Source organism: Oenanthe melanoleuca, chromosome 2 (assembly GCF_029582105.1).
Source record: "Oenanthe melanoleuca isolate GR-GAL-2019-014 chromosome 2, OMel1.0, whole genome shotgun sequence".
Classification (NCBI taxonomy): Eukaryota; Metazoa; Chordata; class Aves; order Passeriformes; family Muscicapidae; genus Oenanthe; species Oenanthe melanoleuca.
In genome coordinates, this window is record NC_079335.1 from 72,447,165 (window position 1) to 72,462,923 (window position 15,759).

The 15,759-nt window shown below is 39.8% G+C and overlaps 1 protein-coding gene across 2 annotated transcripts in view; it reads left to right on the forward strand.

Moving 5' to 3' along the window:
- The window catches only part of TRIO (trio Rho guanine nucleotide exchange factor), a 244,848-nt gene that overhangs the window by 110,619 nt on the left and 118,470 nt on the right, over positions 1–15,759 (forward strand). For both annotated transcript variants that reach the window (XM_056483314.1, XM_056483315.1), the window contains exons 11-13: positions 1,997–2,188; positions 11,712–11,881; positions 12,793–12,967. In XM_056483314.1, coding sequence (XP_056339289.1) covers positions 1,997–2,188; positions 11,712–11,881; positions 12,793–12,967 — 537 coding nt within the window. The remainder of the gene's footprint in view (positions 1–1,996; positions 2,189–11,711; positions 11,882–12,792; positions 12,968–15,759) is intronic.

Here is a 15,759-nt window from a genome sequence, read left to right on the forward strand (position 1 = left end):
TATTCCACCCCTACTTGGACGTGAAATTTGAGCAATATAGCATGGGCTGCTGCTAAGTTTGAGAACTGCAACCCCTTTTGAAGCAGCATCCAGGCTGTGATGTTTTCTAAATACAGGCAGTTCACCATCCCCTTAACAGAAAGAGAAGTCAGATGTGCCTGGGCCTGTGTAGAGCAGAAGATACTTCTGGAATTCGTAAACAATGCTTCACATGTGAGATAAAGTTTTCATTAGAATGGGAAACTTCTGTTTCAGCCATCTGCAGCTGGGTGTGGTGCTCTGGACTGATGAAGTAGTTGTTTTTTGAGGAGTGTCTTGAGGCTCTTCAGCCTTGCCCCCTGAACACATGTGAGCTGCAGCCATGGAAGAGAGAACACCCAGGCACAGCTCAGAGTGTGTCCAGGGCCAGCATGGCCTGGGACAGTGAGCTGGGCCATGGAGTATCCTGCTCCCCACTGAAAAGGATGAGCTTGTGTTTGTCTGCAGGCTTTCTCAGGGAAGTAGGGGAGGAGTTCTCTTTTTATCCCTGCAACTAAAAAGCTGAAAGTTAAGGAAGGGCTGAGAGTTACATAGTCAAAAGTCAAGGAACAGCATCGATTTAACTCCTTGCATAAATAGATCATAATAAATTAAGGAGAAGCTCCCCTCCAAATATGTGTAAGCTTCACTGCGTCATGTAATCTGTCCTGGGCTTGTCTGGTAATTTACCTGATACCCTGGGGGAGCACTCTAATTTCCTGCCCTTTAGTTCAGTTTAGGGCTGGACTTGGATTTAATTTTTGTGGATATTATAATGTTAATTAGAGGTGTGATACTATATTTATGGCAAAGAAAAGCACATTTGCATAGTCTTAATTTATCTTTGCAAGGATTGTTTTTACCTGATGTAATTGAGGTTGGGAGAACAGGGAAGGATATAAAGGGGAAGAAGAAGGTGTAGTTTATATTGTCAAGAATGCTTTCTTCTTTTTTTAGTCTGTGGTGCAAACCTATCAGAAGACCTAATGGTGTGACATGAGTGAAGCTACTTTAGTCTAGACTTGGCTTCAGTTTTTTTCTTCAGTGGTTAACATCCTTCTAACCTTCCTTGATGAGAGTTTTGAGGGCCATTCTGAAACATGAAAACCCGAGGTTAGGCTCAGAAAGAGCACCCAAAGTAAAACAAAGTAAAACAGGACTCAGTCCTGTTTTGAATTAATGAGAAAGATTCTGAGGCAGGCTGCAAAAGCAGAGCTTAAAGTTGTTAAACACCTCTCTTTTCTCTACACCATAGCACTCCAAGCACATCAGAGACCAGACTTCTTCCATCGTTTTCTGCTTAGACTGAAGTCTCTTATAGGACCTCCAATCTGCATTTGTTAATCCTAGGATATATTGGGACATTGTTCCACTGGGACACTTGGCCATAGCTCACTTCTAAATCTTCCTATGCTGCTGCTTTTTCACAAATGATGACCCACTTTATGCATTAATTTTGAATGCCTGGCTTCTGTAAGGATGGAAAGAAATGCTCTCCTTTGGTGCTTGGTCACTTTCCACCTTCCTGCTGGATGTGTGGACTTGATGCTACGTGTCTCTACCAGCAATTAGAATTTCTTCAGCTCTAGTATTACACATTTGAAAAGTCTTCTGCCCCTGACTGCAGTGATTTTCTAGTGTTGAAATAGGCCAGTTTGCAAGTAGATTAGGCATTTAGACTGATCTTTATTCTAGATGTGTATATAAAATACTAATTCCAAGTTTTGTGTTTAGGAGACATTTGAATAGACATAAATAAGGAATTAATTTATTCACAGTTAAGAAAAAAATAACAGAAATATAAAAAAACATTTGTAAGATTATATTGTGCTACCTTTAAGAAAAGAACAAAGACAAGTACATTCCAGGGGTACATTCCAAGGGCCTTTTTCTCATTTAGTTTTTATTAGTGGCTTTAAAATGTACTGACTGACTTTTCTTTCATTTAATTCTATGAAACGAACTTATTTCTCTGCAGAACACATATACGAATGCAGATAAGCTCCTAGAAGCAGCAGAACAGCTTGCTCAGACTGGGGAGTGTGACCCAGAGGAAATTTATCAGGCTGCCCATCAGCTCGAAGACCGGATCCAGGATTTTGTCAGGCGTGTGGAGCAGCGCAAGATCCTGCTGGACATGTCTGTGTCCTTTCACACTCACGTTAAAGAGGTAAAACTTCTGCTAATTGTGGTGATAACTTCAAGCCCTAAACCCACTATTATCCAGTGTTGCTTTCATTGTTAGAACCTTGCCGTAGGACACCATGGAAACCTCTGTTGTATGATGAGTTTTGGTTTGTAATTAACTGTGGACTATGGGCTGGGGTAGCGTGGTGGTTGTGTTTAAGGATTTTTGAAATTTGATTTGAGTTTGATTTTTACTTTTAAAAGCATCTTTCACCTCCTTTGTTGCACAAGTACACATGCTTATTCAGTGACAGGGGAGGGAGAAGAGTCAGGTCAGGGAACTGGTACAGCTAAAAGTCAGCATTGTGGAGAGAGATACCATGCACTTTTATTTTTTTATCGAACCAGCTCTCCTGTTGTCTGATTTACCAGACAGTTTAAACTGATGTGGCTCAGGAGACCAAAATGTGTGGTGGAAGCATAAGGCTACATAAGGCAACCTTGTTGCCCAGAGAGATTTTGTTTATTTCTCTGTTTTGGACCCGACAGTTCTTTGCAAACTAAAGATTTTATCTGATAATGACAATGGTTCACCTCATGTTTGCAATTTTTAGTCTTCTTCCAAGGTCACCAGGAAAAAGAAAATTCAGCCACACTTAATTTTCAGTAAGAGTAGCATTTTGCTCCAATTCAAAACACAGAATGTGAATTTATAAGCTCATTGGAGAAGGTGGAACAGGCTACAGCAAGAGTAAGGACTTCAGTAAGGTGTTTTGGTTTTTGACACTCATAGGTTTCTTGGTTTCTGTTTCAAGCTTGTGTTAAATCTCCTCACTTTTCAAACTCAGTGAAAGTCTGAAAAGCTTCTGGATCACAGAATGTCCAGTGTGTGTCTTCCTTCCCTTCACTGTACATTGCGAAATGGTCTGTTCAGTGGCAAAGCATAGTATAAAAGTAGCTTCTTTAGCAAAACCTGCTAGAGGATAAGAGTGGGAATTTTTTGTAAGTGAAACATCTGCTTTGCACTTGAAACAAAAACAACTGGTCTGTGAAGGAGGCCAGGGTTGAATTACTTTTTAGCTTTAGATATGAGTACATAGCTCCCCCATCAGTTTTCTGCTAGATGGTTCCTTGCCAGTACTCCCACAGGACTCTGCTTGTTCAAACAAAATATAAATGCTGTTTCATAAGCTGTTCTTAGGGGGCAGCTTTTTTGTTTCACTTTCTCAAGTGAATAGTAGCCATCCTTATCTGTTATGAAGCACAGGAGCAGTCAGCTGCTGAAATGTGTTCATTTTTTTTCATATATATTTCTTCATTACCTGTTTTTCTTGGCATCAGGAGTAACATTAAATAAACTAAATAAAAGACAGTTGGTTGTAGTGGTGAAAGACCAAGAGTGTAAAAACATTTGTTTTCAAAAATGAAAAAAACCCTGAAAGGTGGACTGGTAGGTGAGTCACTGTTGAATAATTCTGGGATGCTGATCCAGATGTGCTGGCATATTGCCACTGCTCCCCTAGATAATAATGTTTTATTGAAAAGAAAAAAATAGATATTCTGTATTTTGATTTATTTCTTTGGGAAAATGGCTATTATTTTGAGTCTGTAAACACACATGACTGTTACTATGGAAGCCTTTTTACAGCCCAGACTTTGGGGGGAAAGTACCGTAGTAGCTGATGGTGATTTTTTTTTTTTTTTTTTTTTTTGGTTTTGTGATGTGAATGACCTAGCAACGCAAGGAAAAAATGTAAAACTACCTATTTGTGTAAGGAAGAATGTATTGTTATATATTTGCAATCTACTTTAAAAATACAGATGAGAGAGTGAGGCAGGTGGTTCATATTTAGTAGACTAGTACTTGGTTCATGTGCAGAGAAACAGCAAAGTCAGATCTCTCCTGTGTTTTCTGTATTCTGTTCTATTTTCAAGAGCATGTTGTTTGTTATCAAACATGCGTATGGAGTGCTGAGAAGGCATCACAAAGCAGATGGAAGATAAAAATGCCCTAACCTGAAAGCCATCCATGCTTATTGGCAGGAGAATTGTGTTTCTCCTGCAGGATGTGGGAAGTCACTGAATAAATTAGTGCATACCTGTAAGCAGCATAACCTTTCTACTGTATTGTGAAGAAGTTAATGTGCACACTTAGCTAGTGAAGAGTTCAAGCAGTAAGATAATAGATTAGTTGTTAAACCAGAAAAAGGTGCTTTAGTTGTTATATAAAAAAATAAAAACATTAAAAAACAACGCCAAAAAGCCCAATCCACCAACCAGTGAAGCCCCAAAACACAAAAAAAAGCCCAAACAAAACATAACACCAACAATGCATTCTGCCCTTGAAGTATTCAGGGCACATTCTGTCTCTAGTATATTTTTTGTGTGTTTTCCTGGTAAAAAAAATAGACATGAAGAGTTAAACTCCTGTTTGTGTGTGACAGTTTGGAGGGAGCTGCAGAGCTTGGAAAAGCTGTTTGTCTGAGTTGTTGGCTGTTTGAGACTTTGAAATCTGGCTCTAGTATCCTTCTAATCCTTTGATTTCTTTGAAGTAGGGTGTTTCAGTGTTTTATTCTTTTCCCCTAGAAATACTTCATGTTGAATGAATACATCTCATTTGGATGAGAGTATTCTAATACCCCTTCTCCCCTGTAGATTTACATAACCTTTACAGCTGATGCAGAATGTGCCTGAAACCTTCCTCAGCTTCCCTAGGAAGCAGCAGCTCTTCAGTGACTGCACAGTACTCTCACTCTGTTCATGCTGAGTAAATCAGCACAGTTTCTGCTTTCAACAGTGTGCTTGCCACAAAAAGCTCTTCCTGAAAGTAAGAGACTTTTGCTGTCCGTATGCACAGAGCAGCTGTGTGCTATGTGTGCAGCAGCCTGTGATGATGCATGTGGAAATACTGTCTGTCTTTAGCATTTCCAGAAGTTTTGTAGTGAGGTAGTTACAAGCTGGTAGAGCTCCCCGTGGCTTACAAATATCAAAAAACCAGCATATAAATTCTCAGACTCCTCATAGGCTAACCTCAATAGACAATATTTTTCATTGGGAAAAGAAGAATCTATTCAGAAATGATAGAAATACAGTGTTCTGTAATGGTACCACTCATTTTGCTTAGTGGTGATCTGAGAAAATCCATTGCTTGCTATTTGTAAATTGTGATTACATGCTGCTATCTTATTACTAGTTTTAAAATTGTAAGGTTGTGAATATTGATTTTTGGCTCCCATGCATACAGTGAGAAATTTTGATCTATAAGCCAGACTCTTCAGTGGAGTGATGTACTGGAGTTAAGCTGTGCATTAGCAAGCCTTGAAAGTGTTTGGGATCATAAATGTCCCTATCATGATCTTTGCATTAGAAGTACTATGTCTTGACAGATTCCTGGCCTGAGGATGGGTAAGATAAAACTGAACATCTGAAACAGACCATTGCAAGACAGTGGAACTCTTACGGCTTTTGTTCATTTGGACATTTAATAATATGGCAAGGGATGAGCTGAGAAAAAAAATTGCACAGGTAAAAGGTAACACTTAAAGATAACAGTAACAAATAAGCAGTTATCATAAAAGGTTGTGTGCAGAACACAGGAGCAGGAGTCTTTAATAGTCTCTGCTGTGAAGTGTGTCACAGACTAGAGATGAACAGCATTTTGGTGTGGGTTCAAATTCTTCCATACACAGACATACACATGTGCACACACACTCTCAAAAATGGCTCCTGCAGCATCTGTGAGTGGGAAGACTGAAATCCTGTCCAAGCCAGGTGTTTGTTGTAGTGCCAAAGTAGAGCAGCAGATATTTTCCTAACTGGAGTCAAGTGTGGGAATGCAGATCAGGCTGACTGTGTGGGGAAGAGAATGATCTCTTAAGAGCCTGTTGGTTTTTTGCATATAACCTTTTGTGTATATGCTGACGAGTTCATTATAAAATAGCTCAGAGCGCTTTTTATTTATACACAGTATGCTTAATGGTGTTACTAGAAGACATGACTCTACCTTTTTGATCTTACTCAAACTAAACTTTGCTCCAGAATAGACTGAGGTTGAAACAAAGAGAAGGGAAATGGAATTGGCTAGGTTTTCAGATACAAAGCCATCATTACCAAAGTAATGAAACAGTAGTCTGTGCAAGCTCTGGAAGGAAGGTGGCATTATTTTGAGGGTGCCAGTGCATGAGAAGGCAGAGGAGTCCTTCCTTTGGCCATAGGCGCTGCCCATTCATTCACATCTACCTATGAGTCTTGTGCATTTGGGTCAAAAAAGCTTGTTTATAATGCTCTTGCTTTGTCTCACAACTCACTGCTGGAAATACACTTTCCTCTGCATTGCCCAATATGGGACAGTGTCTGTAGCACAGCCTTGCATTCATTTTGTCTCAAGGTAGATCCTGAGATGACAGCCCTGCTCCTTTGGTTGCATGTCCTTCATGGACATTTGATCTTTCTGTGCTGGTGGTCTACAGGTTAAATTTGCATGTCACAAAACGCTGCTTTCTCCTCTGCATACTGTTTCCAGGAGCAGAGGATCTTTTGGATGCCCCCATCTAAGTGTAAAGGCTTTATACATTTGGCTTGTGCATCTAGTATTTTTATTGTGTCTTTATAGCACAGCAGTGGTCAGTGTCACAGGTCTGGTAAAAGATATGAAGTGCACTCTGGTCAGGATTTTGATACACTGCTCATCTGGTGAGAGTTGTGGAGGACAGTTTTAAATCTGAAATGAGAAACACTTTCAGTGGCTGCACACTCAATTGTGTAGTGGCTTACTGCTGGTCAGACTGGAATTCAGTTTCCCAGCACAGCCTTTCTTCTCTCTTGAATTTTTCAATACTGGTAGCCTCTTTGCTTGGAAAAAAGGATGAAATTTAAGTTCCTGTGTTACTGAAATAGCACTGAGTGCTTGACAAAAGTGAGGCAGAAGTAGGCCTTTATGCTCTGTTAAGCTATGTATAGACATTTTTCTTTTGTTCAGTTAAGAAATAGGGCAAATGTTAACAGGGTAGTAGTAGTTGATGTAATTTTATGAACATGTGGAAAACTTGGTTTTGCTGCAAGGGTAAATTTATTCTGAATCAGAAATTAATTCCTTTATAGCCATAGGATAGATAGGGGTATTTGAAGCTTTTAAAGATAATAGTATCTAATAAAAAAAAATGCAGGCATTTAACATCTTAAATGCCACTGAAAAGCCCTGGAAGACAGACCCCAGGGTGCTGAACATCTTAAGGTATGCATCATCTGTGCACTGCATAATCTCAAAGCCAAAGCTTACAGGCAGACATACCCACACTTGCCCCTTTCTGTGACTAGACATACTTGTTAGGGAACACCATTGCAACATTTGGCCCTGTACAAATAGTAGGTCCTTCAACAGCTGTGCCTGTGGTAATGCACATACTGCAGCACTGTGCTGGGGATGGGGGCAGAAAGAGGAATTTACTGTTTTTACACGCATAAACTCCGTGGCTTTCTTTGCCTGAGCCTACTGAACAGGCAGATTGCATATCCAAAAGCCAGTATTATAAAAATGAAAAAATAGCTTGTGAAAGAGTGTGATGGATATTTTACCTTAATAAAATAACTCTGTTTTCTTGGGTGAAGTATTTACTCAAAAACAGTTGTTCTCTGTTAATATTCAGAAAAATACAGTACAGTCTTATTTAGCTGCAGTCTTTCAGGAGATTGCAGAAATGGGACTTAAATGGATAAAGGCCCATGATGGAAACACTGAAACTTCCAGGATGTTGCAGACAATTGAAAAAATACTATCTCAGTGACTAATGGCATGCTCCCAAGAACTTAGGAAAGAGGTAGTACAGGATGCAGGCTCATTCAAGCAGATGTTTCTTAGTCTGTGCTATATTTAGATCAAGAAAAAAATCTGCTGAGTGAAACATTTGCCTGTCAGGGATTCAGAATTTTATTTCCCTCTCTAATTTTAATTCTGATACGATGCAAAGAGAAGATGAAAAGAGGAGAAGGACCTCCTTCTGTGATTGGATTGAGTTTTGTATGCAGTTTTTCTCACCGTATGTTAGAACTATCTTGCCGCTGGATAAAGTTCTTACTGAGATCAGAGGACTTGATGGTTTGTTTAGGGATCTTCATGCTACTTCTCTTACAAAGAATAGAAAAAAACATGACTGGATGTTGCTCAAAAGTTCACACCGAGAGAAAGTTAATAGTTTTTTAATGATGAGTTTGTGATTTTTTCCCCACTGGATTTTTATTGCCAAGCTCTTTTTTTTATGGAATAATGTGTTACTTCAGAAAGTCACTGCACTGTAAAATTTGTAATTCTGCACTGCTGAACATGTTATGGGTAAGCTCTAGTCTCTGTTCACCCCCTGCTGTAAACTGTTTTCTTTCTTTTGGCTTTGCTGTGCAACTTTGTACAGTCTTCAACCTTAATTTTGTATCTGAAAACAAGGTAATTTATGTAATCTCCAGTATATCCAGGGTTCATTCTGGTTTGAAAGCTGCAGAGAAGCCAGCTGGCTACTGCCACCCATTCAGAATTAAGTTTCTCCCAGTACTTTACATGAATTTCTATCCAGCTTTAATAGCCTGACAGTTTTATTCATCTTTATTCATTTTATTCATCTTTATCATAACTTTTATATATAAGCACCTAGATTATTTTGAGGGGAAGATTTTTGTGAGAAACTTACTTGGTGGACAAATGTTAAAAGTTTATTTGGTAATGTATTAGAGTAACTTCTGCTGTGGAAGTGTCACAGAGCTGTTTAGTCACTTCAGAAATGGCTTAAATTGTTCTACTTTCAACAGCGTATGAATCACAGCTAGGCAAGTATTGCATACTAATTACTCTCCTTCTTTCTGCACTTTTCATAAAATGTTTTTGCTTCCTAAGCAATGGGCAATTCAGCTCATGGGCTGGGCAAACACAGTGTATTTTTGAGCCCTTCAGTACCTTGGGGACCATGTACCACGTTTATAGCAATGCCATGCTGACCAGGCACTCAGCCAGTCAGCGTCACACTTGGTTGTGCTGGTGCCCATGTCCTTCTGCTCAAGGCAGGTGGTGTTACCTAGAACTGGCTGTGCAGAGGGAAAGGTCTGCATGTCCTCTGTTGGCTTGGTCTCTAGCATCCAGGGTGAGCTCTGAGGGAATTATTCATATGCACAATACCTCACCAGTCCAGTGCTTGTAGGTTTTGTTGCTTTTGCCAGATCTCCATCCAGTTATAGAAATGACTGAAGTGTTTGTGAAGAGTAAGAAATGAAGAGATGAGGTGTATTCCTTGTAGAGGTCTGGCACAATGCAGCTGCAGAAGGCATGTTGTTAAAAATTGAAGTGGCTCTCAGGCTTGTCTTGAGCTGCAGTACAGGTACTTCTGAGGGACCCAGGGGGCAAACTTGATACGGTCTGAGAGACTCTAAATTATTTAATCTCAGTTCCTCTGTAGTAAATAGATGTGAATTGGCCTTTTGTAGGCAACACAGTAAGCATGGAGTGTATGAAAGCATGTAGAGCCAGCCATGTCTTCCAGCCAGCATAAAGCACATTGCAGAAAACATCAGTGTTGCTCTCAAATGTCTCTATCTACACAGTTGCAAGCTGTACTGGTTATGTGTATACACCATCTCATTTGGAAGGTCTCTGACTTGATGTCCCATTTTTATGGCTTAGGCATAAATTTCACAAGCCAGGAGAGGAACTATTGCATGTCCCCTGAGCACAGAGTAAAATTTTCAGGCTTCTTGCTCTTAAGGTTCATTTGTTTCTCAGGTAAAGTTGCATTCCAAAGTATGCATTTGGAAAAAATAAAAAATTTGGATGCTGCATTGGGTTATGCTGGAATGAATGTTGACGAGTGCTTCTGAGCCACTTGTTAAGTTCTATTGATTTGTGGTCCTTTTAATAAGAAGGACTGCTGTGCTGTAGTGTTTACAACTGAGGAGCTGCATTCAGGTTTGTGACAAGCATTGTCTTTGAAGCATATAAGTAGTCAGAAAAACAGTGTGTATGAATAGACAGTTCTGGTTTGGGGAGGAGGGGGTAGTAGATTTGTAGAAAAGAGTCTGGTTAAATCTCATTAGTTCATCCCAGTCATGAAAACTTTGCCTGTAGCTTGGTTTACTCAAAACTTACAGGAGGCATGTAAAGCTATGAGATAACAAATCTGGCATTCAATTTTAAAACAAAATTTCAAAGGAACTAATTCATCAAGACCTGGAATCGTTCAGTGAGTTTTCTATTTTAATGTAGTAGTTAGGAAACCTTTATGACCAGAACATACATATACAAACAGCACCATGAAAGAGCTCTGTAGAAAAATTTCTGTAGAAAATGTTTAGCAAAGAAATAAAGAAAACATTTAAGTTACTTTCTTTTGAATTTAAGCCAGTTTTGATTTCTAAGTTACATATTTTAACTATGTTAATCTTTTAATTAGGTTCAAAAAGTCTCTAAAATTTTCAAAGGCAGAGATTAAAATGTCATCAGAATCCAGCCTTTGATCGGATACTTTTGACTGGATCAGAGTTACTCTTTTGGGATAAAAAACAAACTCTTGTTCTTGGAATAGGAGCATTCGGGATGGGATGGTAAAATGGACAGGAGGGGCCCGGGTTTGAATGCTTCCTGTGAGAGCAGCTGTTCCAGTGTGATGTTGGTGCTGCTCATGGGAGTGTTGCAGGACACAGCCGTGCTCCTGCTGCTTTTTTTCAGTTCCACAATAGATGGCTAATGGTTTGCTGATGAGTGACTTTCACTCAGTGCTTAGGATGCCACAGGTTCCATCATGGAATTGTGGAAAAAAGAGCACTGCAGGGTTCTTCACGTGACCAGCAGTGATAGCTGTCCAGGGTGTACCTAGGGATTTTTGTGGAAGCATGTGGTGCATGGGCATTTATGAGCCCGGATATGTGCACATGTGAAACAGGGAGGAAAAATGTCAAATTAACTGGTAGAATTGCTGATGGTGATTTTTGTTGTAACAGTGTGAAACTGAAATCAGGGGGACAAACACCATCATGATAGAACAATAACTTCTCCCATCTGATTTGTCTCTGTTTTTTGTTTTCTGAAATGCCCTTTCTTTTTCCTTTTTTCGAAGGCCACTGAAAAGTATTATGCTGTCTGTGTGCAGTGTCAGCCTGGCAGTGCAAATTTGATGGTGGCTACAATACATCTCCCTTCCTTCCTTCCTTCCTGCCTTCCTCCCTTCTCTCAGAGAGTGTTACCATAGCATTTCTCTCCCAGGGACTCTCGCGCAGAGCTGCAGATGGGATTCTCACTATGAACTCTGTGCTGCTCAATCAGATACGCTCAGTTCTGTAGAAGGAAAATGGGGAAGAAAGGGTGACTTAGCAACACGGATAAAGCTTTCCTGGTATTTTCAAGAAGTGAAAACCTTTTTTTGAAACAAGGCTTGTTTTCATTAATAGGAGGATGGGATTTCTCTATGAAGAAAAACAAATCCTCTTTCTTCCTGCCACCTCAGTCTGTTTTCTCTTGTCCAGGGAAATGGATTCGGAATAATTGACTGCTGATCCTCGGGCTTATGTTTCTTGCTGTTTCCTTTTTCCTTTAGCTGTGGACGTGGCTTGAAGAGCTACAGAAAGAGCTGCTTGATGATGTCTATGCTGAGTCTGTGGAGGCTGTCCAAGACCTGATTAAACGTTTTGGTCAACAACAACAAACCACTCTGCAGGTTACTGTCAATGTCATAAAAGAAGGTGAAGATCTCATACAGCAACTAAGGTAAAACAGATTTTTATTTAAATCTCTCCTGGTGTTCATCTGATGTTCTGTGAGGTTCTTTCCATTCTGACGGTAGAGATGATGAGTACAAGATATGACCTATAAATAAAACTTGTAAATATTAGGACTACAGTGATCTTTCATGCTGTACTTATGGTCTCTAAACCTTTGTTTACAGGAAGCTCAGCTTATAAACACTGCTGCCACAAGAAGGAGATTTTGTTGACATAAGCTACCTTCCTGATAGAAGAAATTACGTGTTTCTGTAGTCTGACATGCAGGGCTCCACAGAATTTTGAATTCTGAGCAGGAGCCTTTTTATAAAGACACACTTGAATTTGTTTTGCAGACTGACAAGTAACTTCATTGTAGTAAAAGCCAAGTTTGCAGTCCATTTCATTAAAAAATGATCTGAATAAATAAATTTGTTTCCCAGCTGCTCTGGTATGTGTCTCCTTTGCTGCAGGAGATTAATAATTCTGTATTTGCAGGTTTTATACTCAGGTGAAAGATTAAATAATTTTTAAAAATTAACTTATTTTGATTTTCTTTCCTTGCCAGGAAGATTCAGTAAACAGTTACCATATGCACTTCCTTTTCACAGTGAAAGCATTTGTCTCTGGTTTTAAATTTTATCCTCCCTGTAAATAGAACGTCTTTATATGTTGAGTTAGGAAAAAAATGAAAGCAATTAATTTCCTATTTTTTTTTTTTTTCAAGTACTAGAACATACTTTGACTTTTTATTTACAAAGATGTATGGACTTAGCTTTCATTCAATATGGTTTGCACCAACCTTATCTGAAGCAGGCTTATATCTTGTGGTCATGTATAGTACCCAAATTGTATGGTTTTCTTTTTCAATAATGCTCTTTTTTTTTTTCTCCCCTCCCTTCTCTCTGCTTTGAATAGGGATTCTGCCATTTCTAGTAACAAGACCCCCCATAACAGCTCAATCAACCACATAGAGACAGTCCTGCAGCAGCTTGATGAGGCCCAGTCTCAGATGGAGGAGCTTTTCCAAGAACGCAAGATCAAACTTGAGCTGTTTCTGCAGCTCCGCATATTTGAAAGAGATGCAATAGATGTGAGTGTTTGCTTTCAGACTTGCACTGCATGCACTTCTTCTCTTGTGCAGGAATGTTTATGCTGAGACTGTGTACTTGCATTGGCATGTGGCTCAAATAGACTTAATTCTTAACTGAACTAAGGCTTTTGTCCTGTACGTGAAAGTGTCAGAAGAGCACGGTGTTCAGCAGAGCTGAGTTTTTTGATTGGTTCTTGGTGTATCTTTAAGCAAATGTTAGGTAAAATCATAATGCATCAGTTGCTTCATCCACTAAGTTTAGTTTGAATATCAATCTACATTGATATAACCAGTATGTCTGCAGTTAATATGAATAAGACTTGCAGGATGGTTTTGTACAAATCCTTTAAACTGATGCTTTGTAGTAACAACCATCTTCTCTTCCAAATCAGCAGTCTTTTTTTCAGCTGGCAGCTGCAAATGATACCTATCTTAATCACTGGGAATGTTCTCTGGGCTGGCATCTTTTAAAAATAAAATTCTTTTCCATCTCTGAAAATAATTCAATAGCAGTTGTAGTGCTGCACTCATGCAAAACTTCAAGAAGTTTTGAGCTTGCCAAACTTCGAAGAGGAGTTATTGCTTATCAGTTGAGAAGTTTCTGTTTGTGTGCAGAACATGTACACAAACAGACATGAAACTTCACAGGGAGCTTAGGTTAGCAGAGTTGCATTGAAAAACTTCAGCTTAGTCCATATGACTTCATAAAACTACTAGTGCTGTACACAGTGACTGAAACAAGTTGGTGTCTTAAAAGGTTCAGGGTTATTCATTGGTAAATGATCCTGTTTGAGTGTATAACAACTTACCTTGAAATTCTGAAAACCAGGAGTTAGAGTGATAATTTTACCTTTTTGCTTGTATATAGTAAAAGCTGTAACTTGTTGGTTGGTTGAATGTTAGGGTAAAAGAGGCGGTCAGCAGAAAGCTTCTCTGGTTTTTAGTTGATAGTGTCTCAGGTTTTTAGTGGTTTTGTTTGGGTGTTTTTTCCCCCCTTCTGAAAATCAGGATTTGATGTCATGGCTGAAGTCTGGTTTAGCTAAGCACTCTGTTGGGGCAGTTCAGAAATAGGCAAACACAGTTCCTTGATCCTTACCCACAGAGGAAGTGAGAGTGTTTTTACACTACGGCAATAATAACTCTGGTGTAAAGGAAGACTAAGAAGGGTGTTTTTTTTTTTTAATTTTGCAATTCACACTGGTCTGCAGAGATTTTTCTACTCGAATTTGTGAGAGTAGCTTTTCTGCTTTGATCATGTGAGAGTAGTTGTCTCACATATGCATACAATCTTTGCAGATGTGATCAACAGCACTTGATGTCTGTGAGATATTCTCAGAACATTTCTTTGAAGGAATGGCAGCTGTGTGGGGCAGTGCATACCAAGAACATTAATGAAAGAATTAGGATAAAGGTTTGAGTGAAGTTCACTATTAAGTTGATTGCTCTCTGTAGGTTACATAAGCCAGGATTCTACAGTAGCAAAAGGCTGGTTGCAGGAGCCCTGCTTTGCAGATGTGTCCTAGTCCTTCAGTTCAGGACACTATCTATATAGGTAGGAGTATTTCTGATACTGCTGCCTGGTGATGCCTATAGGATTTTGCATCAGATAGCTGCAAACCCTAACTCCATAGAATCATAGAATAGAATATACTTAGTTGGAAGGGACACAAGGATCAAGTCCAACTCCTGACGCTTGCACAAGACATGTCAAGAGTCGAACCATGTGCCTGGGAGTGTTGCCCAAACACTTCTTGAACTCTGTCAATATTAGTGCTGTGACCACTTCCCTGGGGAGCCTGCCCTAGTGCCCAGGCACTCTGGGAGAAGAATCTTTTCCTTATATCCAAGCTAAACATCCTCTTGCTCTGCTTCTTGTGTTTTCCTCAAGTCCGGTCACTGCTCATGAGAATGAAGATGTTGGTACCTGCCCTTGCACTTCCCCTCATGGGGAAGCTGTAGCTGCAATGAGGTCTCCCCTCAGTCTCCTCTTCTCCAGGCTGAGCAGACCAATTGGCCTCAGCTTCTCCTCATACGGCTCCTCCTCCAAACCCTTCACGCTCTTTGTGTCCCTCCTTAGGATTCTCTCTAATAGTTTAGTGTATTTTTTATAATGTAGTACCCAAAATTGCACATACTTGACAGGTCTTGCTTTTTCTAAACCTGACACTTGGCATGCTTTACATCTTGCCCCATACAACAGTATGGCTAATAAAGCAAAGTACCAGTTACCTTGTTGAAAGAGTTAGTATAATTTCTCTATAAGGCTTGGAAATGGAAATCATGCTTATTTTAGATTAATGGAGAGTCCTTCAGGGAAGAAAATGGCTCTGGCTGCAGAGTGACTTCAGCAAAATGTTGGTTGTTTTGCTGTTTCTGTACCATGTCTTCTCTGCTTCCTCAGCAAAGCACGCTTCTCTTTTCCCTCTCCCTGAAGGCAGACATCTGTTTGGAAACTTCCAGGAAGATAATGTGGGGAGTAGTTCCAGGTCAGTTGTTTGAAAGCAGAAGCTCAGCTGAAGTAACTTGATAATGAGGAGGAGCAAGATGCCAAGCTAGGAATTTGCAGACCGTGTTTTGACCTTCTCCTTCCTCCAGGATTTTGTGTGACTGGTCCAGTCAATTAGGAATTGGCTGTAGGGGCAGTTCATTCAGGGGAGCATCCTGTGAGGACAGCTTTTCTCGAAGGCAAGTAGTATTTCTAGCTTCTCTTACTGCTTGCAAAATTGCACAGGCTAAAATGGGAGAAGGGGCTCCCCTAGCACTACAGGGTTATAACTGTGCAGCTCTTCTTC